This window comes from Suricata suricatta, chromosome 2, assembly GCF_006229205.1.
Source record: "Suricata suricatta isolate VVHF042 chromosome 2, meerkat_22Aug2017_6uvM2_HiC, whole genome shotgun sequence".
NCBI classification, from domain to species: Eukaryota; Metazoa; Chordata; class Mammalia; order Carnivora; family Herpestidae; genus Suricata; species Suricata suricatta.
This window is the reverse complement of record NC_043701.1, coordinates 39,464,716-39,480,090: the sequence shown is the minus strand read 5'-3', so window position 1 is coordinate 39,480,090 and position 15,375 is coordinate 39,464,716. Positions and strand designations below refer to the sequence as shown.

General features: G+C 36.8%; 2 protein-coding genes across 2 annotated transcripts; one reads left to right on the top strand and one right to left on the bottom strand.

The window, feature by feature from the left end:
• Window positions 1-653: 653 nt before the first annotated feature.
• On the bottom strand, window positions 654-8,304 carry THAP5 (THAP domain containing 5). The gene is made up of 3 exons (XM_029924871.1): window positions 8,086-8,304; window positions 4,460-4,652; window positions 654-3,974 (listed from the first exon to the last, which is right to left on the bottom strand). Exons 1-3 carry the CDS (start codon window positions 8,163-8,165, stop codon window positions 3,060-3,062), a joined length of 1,188 nt encoding a protein of 395 aa, XP_029780731.1. The 5' UTR covers window positions 8,166-8,304; the 3' UTR covers window positions 654-3,059.
• Window positions 8,305-8,459: 155 nt separating this feature from the next.
• On the top strand, window positions 8,460-13,055 carry DNAJB9 (DnaJ heat shock protein family (Hsp40) member B9). The gene is made up of 3 exons (XM_029924910.1): window positions 8,460-8,701; window positions 10,377-10,603; window positions 11,561-13,055. The coding sequence occupies exons 2-3, from the start codon at window positions 10,387-10,389 to the stop codon at window positions 12,010-12,012; spliced, it is 669 nt and encodes a 222-aa protein (XP_029780770.1). The 5' UTR covers window positions 8,460-8,701; window positions 10,377-10,386; the 3' UTR covers window positions 12,013-13,055.
• Window positions 13,056-15,375: the final 2,320 nt, after the last annotated feature.

The window sequence follows — 15,375 nt, the reverse complement described above, 5'->3', positions numbered from 1 at the left end:
CACATCCCTTCCTCCAATTCCAGAGATATCTGTTGTCTCCAATTATTGTCTTTCAGTGTTCTGTGATAGAACAGGATTCTGTGATAGAAACGGTGGCTTCTTCACTAATATGCCTGATGTTGCATTTTCTAGAGCTTCTCCATGTGGCTTTGGCTTTTCCAGCATGGTATCAGGGTAATCACGCATTTTATAGGGCATCTAGCATTCTAAGAGATACTGTTCCAAAGAGGAAGTAAAAGCTGCCAAGCCAATTAAGGGCTAAGTTTGGAACTGGCTGCATCACTGTATTTTATTGGTCAAAGCATTCACATAGCCCACCAGATTAAAAAAGGTAGAGAAATAAATTTCACCTCTTGATAAGGAAATGGTAAGGTCACACTGTAGAAAAGAATATAGAATGAGGTATATTCTATAGCCATATTTGGACTTACTCCCTTTTTAATTAAGAAAATATTTTGGGTTGGGGATAGCCTACCACACACAAAAAAATCAATTCATAGCAGATAATTGGTAAACTGTATTGTCCACTGGAGACAATGGAATGTTTCTATGATTACGTAAAGATCCGTCTTTCTCTAAACATTCTAAGGTATCAAGGACCCATTCTGTTAAAAAGGTTCTTGATTTTAAGTGACAAGAATCAAGTAGGCCAATTCAAAATGATCATCCAAGCATTTATTGAGTGAATATTACATTGTCAAAGATAAGTGATTAATGAGAATTCTGCTTTATAAAGCTTGCAATCTGGTCAAAGAAACAACCATAGGTATCATAGAGCAAAGTATAAGGTAAATGCTATTACAGTGTTATAAAACAAAGCCCTGTAGGAGCAGAGAGAACACAATTTTGACTGAAAAAAAGGGAGATGAAATTCAATCAAAGATGCAACTTGACTGGTTGAATCTTGGGAATAAAATAATAAACATGAAGAAAGTCACCTCTATGACATGTTTGGAAAACACTAAAGAAGTAGTGTGGCTAGAACACATGATGAAGCCAATCACAGAGGATTATATATAGTAAAAAGTTTGGTTTTATTCTGTAGGCATTCAAAAGTCTTTTCAGATTTCTGAGCTGGGAAAGTTAAGTAGTGGGTGGATGATATAGTTAAATCTATAGTTGAAGTAAAAAGCTGACAGAATCCACAATGATATGGAAGCAAGGGATTGAAAATATAGGCAAGATTAGCTAAGAGATTGCTATAATAATTCAAGTAAGAAATAAAATTCATCAGAATCCCCAAATATCTTTAGAAGTTAATAGGTTGGAAACATCCTGAACTGAATATAGGCAGGCCAAGAAAATATCTTAAATATTTATAATTTATTAAATTTAAAGAAATACAACCAGTTTATAAATTATTTGAGTAAACTATAACTTCAAACAAATATAAAATAACTACAATAAACACAGTTAAAAGCAGAGCTAAACATTTTATAATGACTCACCAAGATTATTTTCATCTATACTATTTTTATTAAAGAAGTACTGTAAAATGATATAAGAATACTTAAAAATAACATTAATTCTACCAATTATCTGCACACAATTTATGCAAAAATTTAAAGTTTTTTCCGCCTCTTATGGTCACATAAGGACATCTCTAACTTAGCTTTTTGTATTTAGCTGATACATATTTATATAATACCAATAAATTTTATTAGCTTGAAAAAACTAAAATATGGCCAAAAACAATCACCATCACTTTACAAAACAACTAGTATATTATGTGCTGTGCAGTCAATTAATATTTATTGAGCACCTCCTATTTTCCAGGACCAAAAATATATTACCTCACAGAATTCTCAAATCCTCCTTCAATAGTATTTTTTTATTTAAAAAAAGTTGAAAAAGAAACTATGAATCAGAGTGATCAGAACTTGCTCAATACCACTGCCAGTAACATATTTAATTATATGAACTGGCAATTTTAGAACATCTTTTTTTTCCCCATATTTTTGTTGGTCCCACTAAGTCTTTGCTTTCACATTTAAAAAAATTCATATGGATATAAGCAGTATTTTTATTTACATCACCATCATATCTTTCCTACTTGCTTAAGAACATCCCTACATATAATTTCTTACTTATGTATTTTAATAAAATACATGTAAGTGGGCATGTATAATATTAAGCACTACTCTATCATTCTGGAATTTTAAAATGACAAAGCACACACTTAAAACAGGTACACATTAAACAGATAAAAGGTATGATTTCTAAAATAAATAATACATAGATTTTTAAAAATTAACCTCATTAAAACTTTTGGTTTAAAAATTAAAACCTTAAGTACAGAATGTTAAGATTAAGTGACTATATTACGATGGTCAGCTACAAATAAAGTACTGTAATACACATTCTTTTAAGTTTAAGGTACCTCTCCTTTGAACTGGCTAAAGGATGGCTATTTTAGTTCAACTGGAATAAAATTATAAAAGGAGTACTTTCCTTTCTTATTACAGATTACTATATAGTCAAAAAGTCACACACCACGGAATTCAATTTTGAGGATAATTCAATAGTTAATAACATCAAATACTATCCAATATCTAGTATTACATAAGTATATGTCACATTATAGAAAAATTGTTCTAGTAGAAGTACCGGAATAGAAAGGAAAGGAATTATAAACAGACTAGATTTAGGAAGTGCCCTTATTTTACAGATTACAGACTGAGACGCAGTCGTAACTTGTCCAAGTCATATGCTAATAATAAAACCAGGACTGATGCTGGAGTCTGATTTCTCTTCTGGATTCCTTTCCCATATCCCATGCTCTCTCATTTTATGAATCATATTATCATATTATTTATTCACTTTATTTTAACTTTAATTTGGAAGATTACCAAATAGTGAAACTTTTTCTCTACAGCCCAAAAACTCTCTAGTTTTTCTCAAAAATGAACCTTATAAGAACAGGACATCTTTCAGAACATTAGAACATGTAGCTTCATTAAGATGAGAACTTTATACAGGAAAAAGTTCAGTTTATATATAATTTGGTTTAGCTGCAAAAAGCTTATACAAAAGTCACAGCTTTAAAACCTCTTAACACTCTATATCATAGTAACTTCATATGTTGTGAAATGGTTTTCTATAATCTTGACATTTTCTTCAGATAGCCAGTTTTCTTGTTTTAGCTGCCTTATAAGAGCTTCCAAAGACTTCAATCTTCCAAGAGTTTGTTGTTCTTGTAGCTCAAGAAGAGTTATCTTTGAATGTAGTTTAGAGACTTTCTGCCAGAGATGTTCCTTATTTATATCTTGTCTGCAGTAAGAATGTTCAATTTGTAAAACTTCTGTCTCATAGTCTACATCCTTATATAAGGAGTCTTCAACGTCTAGATCTTCCATTTCCACAGTTTCTTTTTGAGCAGGTACAAAGGAATTAATCATAGGTTTGGAGTTTTCTGTGGGTACAAAAATGGCAATAACAGATTCTTCATTTGTATTTAAATCTTCAACTGTTTGAGTAATTGTGCTGAGTAAGAATGGACTTTCCTGTGCTGACTTAATTTCCATGGAATTATTTGTAGAGTTTGGATCAGCAAGATGATTCGTAGTTATTTCAAGCACCTCTTGGGTTTCCAAAGACGGCTGAGTGTCTTCTGAATTTGAAGTTGTCAAAGTTATAGTCGTAGAATTGAGATTCTCAAAAGATGTGTGAAAACCACCTATACCTATGTCTTGGGTAACTGATGTTTCCAAGGTGAATGCTGGTTTTCCAATATCTTGTTTAATCAGATTAAGAGTTAATACACTGTTTTGTATACTTTCTGTTTTTGCAGCTGGTGGCTTCACCAAGGTAGATGAATTAAGTAATTCTGTGTGTTCAGGGAGAATATCTGTATTAACTGTATTTTTCTTTAGCTCATTTGATGCAAATGATTCTTGTGACTTGGCTTTTAGGCACACTCCTTTCTCATCATCTAATATTTTCTTCTGAGATTTTTTTTTGGAAGGGTCTTTTTCCTAGAAAATAATATTTCAAATTCTAAAGATATCCTCACTAACCTTATTCTCTTATTAGTCAGTGCTGAATATTTAATTCTAAATTGGCCAAGCGAATTTATGCAGTTAAAAACTGTTCTAAGCATGTAACAACTCAAACATACTTCAAGGTGTTTTTTAAAAAGTATTAAGCATATTCGATATATGATGGAAATATTTCAGATCACTCAAAGATCAATAACAAAACCTTAGATCATCATCTTATGTTAATAACTTAACAATTTATGCATGTGTTATCTTTGGTACTTAAGGTACGTTTCACAATGGTTAAAAAAATTTTTTAATATCATATTTTTAGTAAAAACATAAGTTAGTCTTCCTTTTTCTCAAGTATCTGTTTCCCCAGCAGTTATCTTTCCCTCTCCCTCCCTTAAGCTCATTACCTGTGACCCTGCAACCTACCACCCTGCATTATCCCCCTCTCCCCTGTGCTTTGCCTCCAATACCTGATTGTCTTCAGGCAAAGAAAATATTGTTGGAACTGCAGTTTGTTTCAAATATCGAATACCCCATCTGATGTCAAGAGAGTCAGGAGTAAAATGGTCACTACACAGGAACTGGTATTTACTAGGAACCCATGAATCTCGTTTCATATTCTTTAACCATTTTTCAAGTCTTTCTTTGTCATGTAGAGGAAACCTGAAATTAGAAAAGGAAAACTTTGCTATATTTTTACAATTTTGCCAAGTTCCAGAACTGCATACATAGGTAACCTATGCAGTGAGTGCTGCAAAAGCAAAGCAACCATCCCTACCATGTAAGGGCATCTTAGTGACAATTACTCCATCATCTCTCTAGGAAAGATAAGTAAGCTGTAAGACATGTAGCCAAAGCTTTAGAGAAGAATGGCGGGTAAAACAACTCAGAGTCTCTTCCTGTAAAATATGTGTGTTCCAACAAAGGATAATATCAGCTCATATTTTCTGTGGATTATATTTTTATTTTGTTGTATATTTTGCCTAGAACTAGGAAAGAGCTCTGCATAAACTACAAAGTCCTATTCAAATGTATTCTATATTGATACTACATACTAATAGGTCAAATGGTGTCCATATTTCAAGGAAGTATTAAACTTTAAAACCTTATTGATATTAACATTTAAAAAGTTAGTTCAAACAAGTGATTTAGTTGACAATGAATACTAAATTTCATGAAACTACTAATATTCCATTATTTTTACCAGAATCAGCCTCAAATCTATCCTAATCTAATATTTCTAAATTTATGACCAATAAACTGAGAAACCTAAAATTCACGTTCTGAAAGAAAACTGACACAAAGAGCCAACCATGATGTAAAGAAGAGACTCATATTTTATAACATGAAATTGAAATCAAAGAGAAAAGACAGAGAAAGATAAGACAGTTCTTAATGTGTTGTTCCTGGGCTGACAATAACCTCTATTTAGAGTTGGTGCTAAATACTGAAATGTGTGTTACAGGCAAAATTAAGCTAATGACAGAATCTGAGAGAAAATTTCTTCCTACCAATCTAAATGGGTTTCAGTTAAACTGTATTAAACAAGAGTTTAATGATTTTATGAGAAGTCTGATTAAACTGTATTAAACAAGAGTTCAATGATTTTATGAGAAGTCTGATTTCTTATTTTTTAAAAATAATAACTACATAAGGTTTCTTATATCAAAACCAATTATACATTCCCTCTCAATCTCAACCATTTAGTTTATGCTTTATAATAGCATGCCTCCCCCCTGTACCCCTGCAAATATGGAACTTTATAAGATGCTAAGGAAAAGGAGCCTGGGTACTTTGTAGGAAATAATTTTTAACCCAGATATCCTTACATAGAATAATAATCAGATGATCTACCTTTGTAGGTTCTTACCATAACAATATTCATACATGGTTTGAAAAAGTTTTATTCTTGCACATATCAGTAATTTAGGTTGTAAGTATAATATATATAACCAGAAAAGGCATTTCAAGGCAAAAATAATTTTCTTTTCAGGAGACCTAAATTCTGTTAGCCATAGGTAACTTCATACTTTTTCTGCTACATCTAAAAAGAGAATATGCCTTTTTCAATATTTTTAAATATCACTGTATGTATAAGCAGGCTGTTTGCAGATTATTTCTATTATACCTGTACTAAGTTACCAAATTAAAATAAAAATCACTTTGTGCATATCCTTTTTGGTAACTGAACTGCAGTACTTTCTTTCTCAGCAGGTAAATCTCTAAGAAATCTGGAGTAGGTTTCCTGAACAACTTAGTATATTTACAGTGTGGTTTGTTCAGTAATTTTCACTATCTTATTAATGCCCAAAAAAAGCATAATGTAATCGCAGCATAAACTGAACATCATATACCTACATAAGCTGAATTATCAAATTAGCATACAGTAGAGTTTACTACAGTGTTAGCATTAACAAATTCAATTCTTCACGTTTGGTGCTATTGAAGGACTAAAACTAATTCAACTTTTATTTTGCAGACTCCATATGGAAATAAACATTTAAAAATCTACTTTTGGTAAATTCATATTTTGAGGAAAAAAATCTTTGTAACTGACCTCCTCGGGCAATATTATTTTTCCCTCCTTAAAAACAGTAACTAAGGAAAGAGTAAAAGAATTTGGAGTCTGGCATTATTCCCCCCAAATCCAAGACCAAATAAATCTGGGAAATATGAAACTAAATCAAGTTTAACATGATTTTTTGCTACAAATTTTCCCAGAGCCAGAGATACTGACAACTGACATTTCTACCAAAAACTCACTCTCTACATCTTGTGGGCTTCAGGTGGGAAACAATCTGGACATATTGCCATATGTAAGTTATTTTGGGGTTACCAAATTTTTTTCTCCATTAGTTAAGATAATGGAAAGCAATTGTATCCATGAACAGAGAGTTTCTGCTTTAAAGTAAAATAGGCCTCGGGCACCTGGGTGGCTCATTCAGTTAAGCATCCGATTCGGCTCAGGTCATGATCTCACGGTTCGTGGGTTCGAGCCCCGCGTCAGGCTCTGGTGACAGCTAGCTCAGAGCCTGGAGCCTGTCTTCAGATCCTGTGACTCCTCCCCCTCCCCTCCCCGCTCACGCTGTCAATCTCTCACAAAAACAAATAAAAACATAAAAAAAAAAAAAGTAAAATAGGCCTCAAAAATGGCTGGTGAAAATCTACAAGAGTAAAAGACGACCAGGTTAGAGCTAAATAAATTATTTTTACTAACAAGAAAAGAAGGAAACAGCATATTGTCAATATGTTGATTCTCTCATATATTAAGCACGTACTGATTGTAGGTACGTGATGCTTTACCTATTTACACACAAAATGTTCAGTAGGTACAATTAAGAACTCTACGAGCAAGAGATCTCCCGCAAAGACAGTTTAAATAACTTTGCAGAAGGTCATTCAGCAGTGGAACCAGGTTGTGAACCTCCGAAGTCTGGCTTTGGAACCTGGACTCTGAGTTGTTACTGCTTCCCTGTTCTGAATAAAAAGGAGTACTTCTGTGGTTTCACGGAAGTATCTTGTGGCAGCGGTAATTTGGAACATTAACCCTGTTGCCTGTACGAATAAAGAGTATACAGAGCCCTGAGCAGGGCATAGGTTGTAAATCTAGCTTTGTCACAGAACTTTCAAGGTAATCTACTTTCTGAAAGGTCTTGGTTTCGTCGGGAGAAGACAGACTTACGGGACACCTACGCAATCTAACTCACAGAAGACGTAGGTTAACTGTGACTGCACCTTCCCACTTGGCGGGTTTGATTTGTGCCTTAAGTGGTGGTTACCATCAGACAATAAAAGAGATCAGGTGAGGTGCTCGGAAATCCACAGAGCACCGCCCAACCTTTACTGTTTTAGGGGGCTACTTCCCACCCCAAAACACCCCTATATGCCTCGCCACCAGCCCAGTGTGCTACTTTAGTTAGGGCATTTCTAGGTAAACTCAACTCGAGCCTTCACATCCTCCTCTCGCGTAGTGAAGAGCCACGCCCCGAGAGCCGAGGACGGATTTCCAGATAACCTCAAACCCCTGGATACAACGGCCACAGGACCGTGGCTCAAAGGCACGGCGTGTGACGCTTCGGCTCAAAAGACAACTTACGGATAAAAACTCAGCTTCCGGTCCTTACTGTTTCGTCCCCGACGGTTCTTACAGCAAATCGCTGCGCAGTAGCGAGGCATCGCTCCGGCGCGGCCCAGAAGGCCTAGGCCGACCAGGGGCGCTGGCGGGCCCTCCCCGCCAAGGTGGGGCTGCCAAATTCAGGCCGCTCGCGGCCACCGCGCCTGCGCCGGACGAGGCCGAGCGGAAAGACGCAGCAATCGTCGACTGACTTCCGCTTCTTCCGGCTTCTGCACGGCCCTTTCCGGAGGTTGGGGCCGGAAGTGACGCACGGGCTGAGCGGCAACAACAGTTTTCCACGTGCGCGTAGGGTGCCAGGGTCAGGTGGGGAAGCGGGAGCCAATAGGAAAGCGTTTCGTGTAGGTCTGCTCCTGAGGTGGCGGCGCCAGCAGCGGCCGCCGGCCAGTGAGGAGCAGGCTGAGAGGGGTCGCGGCGGCGGCCGGGGGAGCGCTGGGTCGGTGTGCAACCGGCAGTGGGGCGCTCGCCGGCTACGGGAGGCCGCGGAGACCTGGGCACAGGGCCGGGCCGAGCAGCTGTGTGCAGCCAATCGTCAATCCGCCGGCGCCTGTGCTCTGTGAGGAGCAGCCGCAGTCGGAGGGTGAGAATGAGGGAAGAGGCCGGGAGGTCGCGGGAGGGGTGTTTAGAGCGTCCCCGGAGCCTCGGCCGGTCTTCGTAAAATGACCTGGTCTCGGGGGCCGCTACGGTCGTCGCAGGCGCCTCAGGCTGCTTGGTGTTCTTGAGGGATTAAGAAAAAGGAGATGACCGAACCACGGAGTAGGGCGTTTCGTGTTTTGTGTTGGCCGCTGGCGTTTTCGGGAGTCGGACAGCTCCTCCCGGGGCTGGCCTCCGGGCCGCGGACGGCCGCGAGGGTGGCGCCGGGACGGACAGGACGCGTCTGCGTCGTGCTGGGGTGGAGGCTGCACAGTGCAGCCCTACCGGCCAGCGGCCCTGGGGCGTGAGGCCCAGGCTGCTGTCCGGTGCGTCCCTCCTGGGAAGGAGAAGTCAGTATGATACAAAAGTCGGCCTCCTACAAGTGTCAGGTACTAAACTTGAACTATGGAGTAAGCTTCGTTAAACCAGCGATGTGCCTCCCTGGCCGTTTGAGACCCACCCTTTGGCTAGGGAAGTACCTGCAGTCTCGGTGGCGTCCCCAGGACTCGCTCTGTTTGCGTTCTTGAACCGAGGAGGTCGTCCTTGATCCTCGGTGCCCGTGGCCATGAGTAAGTCTCTGGAAAGGAGGACTCCATCTGCTAATTACGCTCAGAAAAGGCCACAGGAGAGAAAGGCAGGCAGTTTCCACAAACTGTAGTGTCTTTCGTCAGCCTTGGAATGTCATCATAGGTCATTAAGACCTCCTGTAGTACACAGTTCAAAAAACAGGAGGAGCACATTCGGTTTGAATCCCAAGTCACTAAGTCTATAGTATCCTGAATTCTAAGTTGAATTCTAATGTAAAACTTCTTTAAGGCTAGAGACATATTTTAATGATCACTGAGAGGTTTGAAAATAACTAACTTTTCCAAAGTACAGGCTATGAAAGTTCTCCTGGGCAGCCTTAGTAGAAATCTTAAATTATATTAATTACAAGTTCTTAACAAAACCCATTTATCCAACTTTCTGTTAAGTATTTGGGATGTTACAATTAAAAAATTAACACATCCTATTGTGTTGTCAGTACTATTATGATAAGATTCTCTATTTGCATTCATTGGCTCCCCTTGATGAAATGAAAGCTGAAGTTGGTGCATTCTTAGGGAGGGAAGATTACCAGTTCAGACATACTGGGCTGTTTACCTTGGTAATGTACTTTTTTCTTCTGAAGTTAAATACTTTTATTTTTAATCCTCTTAGAATATGAATTCTTGAAAGGAAAATTGACATCCTTTTAAAAACTATTTGAATTTTCCACCCTTTTTATAATGCTTGCAAATGATGAATCTTCAGTGTTAACTGGTAAAAATCAGTTATTGAGTAATTTTGTGTCTACTGGGTGTATGACCAGAGTATTAGTGCAAAGGTAAAGCAAAAGAAGATTTATTTTCTCAATTAGGTTGAATTATGTTTGCTTTCAAGAAGATTACAACCAATGTAGGGGTAATAAAGCCTGTAAGAATGAAATAACATGGAAACAAATGCAAGATACTATGTGCTTACCATTTTAATACTGCAGGAATTAAAGGTATAGATGTTGTATCCTAAAAGTTTGGTGGGTTTCTTTTAAAGGAAAAAACCTTAATATTTGCTCCATGGATAAATATTTTTTTCTTTTTCAGGATATTAGAAATGGCTACTCCCCAGTCGGTTTTCATCTTTGCAATCTGCATTTTAATGATAACAGAATTAATTTTGGCCTCCAAAAGTTACTATGATATCTTAGGTGTGCCAAAATCTGCATCAGAGCGCCAAATCAAGAAAGCTTTTCACAAGTTGGCCATGAAGTACCATCCTGACAAAAACAAGAGCCCTGATGCTGAAGCAAAATTCAGAGAGATTGCAGAAGGTGAGTAAATGACTGTCTCTGAGGTCTAACAGCCGTTAGCTAGTAAAGGAGAATGGTAGCTAAGAAGTGTATGTCTTTAGAGATACTGTGCAGGTGGTGGCAGAGAGGAATCTACATTTAAATAAAGGGAGATTCTTGAGACTGTTTTCTTATGACAAATACTCTGACTCCTGGATGGAATAATACATGGTAGTATATATTTCTATTGGCATACAGATCTTAAAGTATTAAAACTGTATTACTTCATTCTTTTATTGTTTATGAAGTAGCTTATTGTTTACATGTTAAAAGGAATTTTAGGTACCCAAAACTTCTAAGCTAATCTATGAAACATGGTTTTTTTACTAAGTATGGAGATTAAACATAAAAGCATTAAATATAAAAAATTAAAATAGATGTTGAAATGTGGGATTTTTCTTCATCTATGTTTAAAAGCCACATTTGTCTTCAAAGAAAAAATATGAAACAAGAAAGACTGGCCCTAAAACAAATGGCACCTCCTGAGCATATAGTAATTAATGGTGGTTGAGGGTAATTGAGTAGAGTTGGCGTTAAACATTTACTTCCAACTAGTAAGGAAATGAAAAGTCTTAATTCTTCTTAATTGGTTATATTGAGCCATTAAATTATTTAATACAAGAATAGTTTTACCAAATAATATGAAAAATACCCACATGCTTATTTGTAAGTAATGGTAGCATTCATTTAACAAATATTTATTGGATATTTATTGGGCGCAGGCATTATGCTAACAGCCAATACTCTTCAGTGAACAAAACAAAGGCCTTGCCTTCTATGTCTTTCATTTTACCTTTTTCCTATGTTTTAATGTTTTAGTTTTATTGGTGGTGTGAAATCTTTACCTAAAATAGGGAATTGAATTCACTTATGTGAAGAGGTTGGGATATGAGTAATTTTGATTACCTTCGGTTACTAAAGTATTTTTATTTCCCTCAGCATATGAAACACTCTCAGATGCTAACAGGCGAAAAGAGTATGACACACTTGGACACAGTGCTTTTACTAATGGTAAAGGACAAAGAGGTAATGGAAGCCCTTTTGAGCAATCGTTTAACTTTAATTTTGATGACTTATTTAAAGACTTTGGGTTTTTTGGTCAAAACCAAAATACTCGATCCAAGAAGCATTTTGAAAATCACTTCCGGACACGCCAGGATGGTTCCAGTAGACAAAGACATCATTTCCAGGAGTTTTCTTTTGGAGGTGGACTGTTTGATGACATGTTTGAAGATATGGAGAAAATGTTTTCTTTTAGTGGTTTTGACGCCAACAGTCGGCACACAGTACAGACTGAAAATAGATTCCATGGATCTAGCAAGCACTGCAGGACTGTCACTCAGCGAAGAGGAAATATGGTTACTACATACACTGACTGTTCAGGACAGTAGTTCACTGTTTTTCTGTTCTCACTAAATCGAACCAGTTGATTCTTCTTCAGTATCTTTGATGCAAAACAATTTTCTGTGAACTATTTTGACAAGTGCATGATTTCACTTAACTTGATATAGATATTAAATGTATTTAAATGGTTTTTGACAAATTCAGCAACATTCAGTTAGAGAAATAGCTAATTAGTAATTTTCCCGATTAGGAAACATTCTATTAAAAAAAAAAGATACTATAATTTTACTTGGTCTTTTTTTCTCTACCTGCCCTTGGGCTTACTTGCGTGTCCAGTTTTATCACCAAGAAAAGATTAAGTTTGCCTGATACATATTTAAAAGTTAAACTTTAAAACTTATTGTAGATTTAAATTGTGTGAACTTGAAGGGTTTTTGCAATGAAACCTTTGCTAATTTAAAATTGCATGCTCTGCAGCATCTCTGACTTGGGTTGCTAAATGTACATGAAACTAATTGAGTCATTCAGCAAAGAATAGTAGTATCTTTCCACTGAAAGCTTCAGAATGTCATCGTTAAATATGTACCACAGAAGCATATCTTTCTGTAGTAAAATTGGAGTAAGGGAAATGATTGTATTGCTTATAGCCATTTAGGCTGAAAGTTGAAAACTTTCGAGATATTGCCAAGACATTGTTACATGTTTGGTCCCTGGCTAATGATTTTGTAGTGTTGAAATCATAGCTAATTCACATCTTTCCACATTTCTTTCTTAGTCATTGGCCCTCTAGGTCTTCTATGGATTTATGTATTTTTTGTGTGTGGTTCTTCTTTGCACTCATTTTTATCTAGAGATTGACTAATACCTCATTCTGTTTGTAAAAACAGCCAGTAATTTCTGTGCAACCTTATGTGCAATATTTTGAAATCCTAAGAAATGTGTGCTTTTGTTTTCATTTGACTTTTTCTTTAGTTCTGCACTTTTTGCATTCTACTCCATATGAGTATTAATCCTATGGATACATTAAAACTAGTAAATGTCTCATACAACATTGTGTGCAAGTGAGAGAAATATAACATTTACAATATGATGTTCTCCGTTGTCATTTTATTGTCAAAAGTTTATTCTGTAGTTCTGGAGCTATGGAGGATAATATAAACAGCGGGGCTGCCTGTGCTGGCCATAGACCGTATTCCAGATGTTACTTTTGACTAACCTGAAAACCCCGATATGGCCTTGTTTAGTTACTGTTTGGTAATTTTTCTTACTTTATTATCATCCTCCTTCCTTCACAAGTTTTTGTACTTTAAAGATTTTGTTAATTATAATTTTGAGGTATTTGCTTGCTAGGGGCAAGTATTCTTTCCTCCTAAGGACTGATTGGGGGAAAAAGAGACATTTACATATTGTTAATAATCATGTTTAATTTGAAAACAGTGAAGAACATGAAATTATTAAATTTATGAATCTTAATTATTTCCTGGAAGGTATACCTACTACTTTTTTTTTTAATGTTTATTTATTTCATTTTGAGAGAGAGAGCGGGGAAGAGGCAGAGAAGGAGGGAGAGAGGCAAAGAAGGAGGGGGAGAGAACCCAGCTTGGAGCTCCATGCTGGGCTCAATCTCATGAACCTCAGGAATCATGAGATCATGACCTGAGCTGAAATCAAGAGTTGGCTTAATTGACTAAGCCACACAAGTGCCCCTCCTGCTACTTTTGCTTGATAAGAAAATGGCCAAACCTTGAATTTTGGTCTGTGCTATCTGTAGCCTATCAACAAATGAGGCAAAACAAAACAACTCAAACAGGATTAACTTTACATTGTTAGCATCTGGCCCCTTTTACTTCAGGGCCTGATTATCCCTTGTTTTTCCCCATTCTGAACATTTATTTTAATGTCCTCTTTTATTATTTTTTTAATCTCCCTTTTGACTCTTTGGCATAATTTTTGCAAGGAAGAAATGGACCCTGAATCATACACACTTAAGATACAAACTATCAAAAAGATACTTAGGTAATATACAGGGGTATGTGTATATGTGTATAGTTTAGTATGTAAGCAACTGGGAGTTAGACCAGTAATCAACATAAAAGTTTTTGCAATAACTTATGCTTTTCCCTTTTTAGTCTGTATAGGTATACAGGTAAAAAAATGGAAAACTTCTATACCTAAGAAATGACCAATGCAATAGTTTAATCTATACTTCGTATATAAATCAACACATGAAATCAGTCCTTTTTTTCCTTTTGGGCAAAACAGTAGTATTTATAATGTGACTTATAGTCTTTTTCTTGAATGGATTTTTGTACTTCAAGTTTTCTGGATTGTCTTGAATTGAATGCTATAGGGCATATAATAGGCATGAGATTTTTTTGGTGCTCCAGAATTGGCATAATTAACTCCTGATCTGATGGTTGATTTTAGGCAATTGTTTGTGCTATGAGTTTCAGTTTCAATTCTGAGATTAGTTCTTTGAGAATTCAGGTTGCCCAAGGACAATTAAAACTTTGCACATTGTTAGGCTAGTTATTTTAATTTTCTGAAGTGGAAATTTATTTAGCAATTAAAAGAACACTAGGGGAAGAAGATGTTGGTACCACCAGTAGGCCTCCAAAGTTTTTATATTCACGTTAATTCTGGTACCTTCAATTCTAGATGTCAGGTTGAATATAATCAACCATGATGATTTCCCCTTTCTTTTGACCCCAATAACAGAAAATATAAGAATGAAGTCATGAAAGTTCTGGAAAACAGGAGGAGTTTTGAGACATTCCAGGAAGGGATAAAGCAGAAGTAATTGGATTGAGAGAAAAAAGAATCACTGTCCAGGTATCCAGGAGAAACTTTAAGGCTCAGATTTGGGTGGGGGTGAGTGGGCAAAAGAACTGGCCAGTATTCAGTCATGCTAATTAATTGAAGAACTGCATTGGGAACCCGTAACCTTCTTTTCTCCAGCTAAACTGTTATTGACTGAGATAGCTTTTTCTTTAGGGTAAAGCGTAAAAGAATAAATCTTCAAGGAAACAGATCATCCTATTCCTAGGGAGGCTCCCCAGTGAGGCTACTAGGGTGCTATGAAAAGTAGAGTAGAGGTGAAGTACATTTTCACTTGGGGATGGGGAAGATGAGTAATGGCAGCATTCCACTCCCCGAGCAAAGCCTCCTTACTTGGGCATGTTTAGGAAACAATAGCTTCTGTAAGCTGTCCACATACTCACCTGCAGGTGCCTGCTGGTTGAAATGCCCTGACAACTTACACAGAACCATAGCTTCTGTTCAAAATGGATTCCTAATTGCTGAGGAAACTTGCTTTTCACAGCTATCTGGAATTTGATGTAGTCTTTCATAAATACATACAGATGTCCAAGGAATATCAGACATTTAAGGGAACCCCAACATCCACCCCT

Excerpts from the sequence above, each read along its gene's own strand:
- DNAJB9 (XM_029924910.1), top strand. The coding sequence starts at position 10,387 with ATGGCTACTCCCCAGTCGGTTTTCATCTTTGCAATCTGCATTTTAATG. Across the intron at positions 10,604-11,560 it reads ATTCAGAGAGATTGCAGAAG|CATATGAAACACTCTCAGAT; the intron begins GTGAGTAAATGA and ends TATTTCCCTCAG.
- THAP5 (XM_029924871.1), bottom strand. The coding sequence starts at position 8,165 with ATGCCTCGCTACTGCGCAGCGATTTGCTGTAAGAACCGTCGGGGACGA. Across the intron at positions 4,653-8,085 it reads CGGAAGCTGAGTTTTTATCC|GTTTCCTCTACATGACAAAG; the intron begins GTAAGTTGTCTT and ends TTCTAATTTCAG. Across the intron at positions 3,975-4,459 it reads CTTTGCCTGAAGACAATCAG|GAAAAAGACCCTTCCAAAAA; the intron begins GTATTGGAGGCA and ends ATTATTTTCTAG.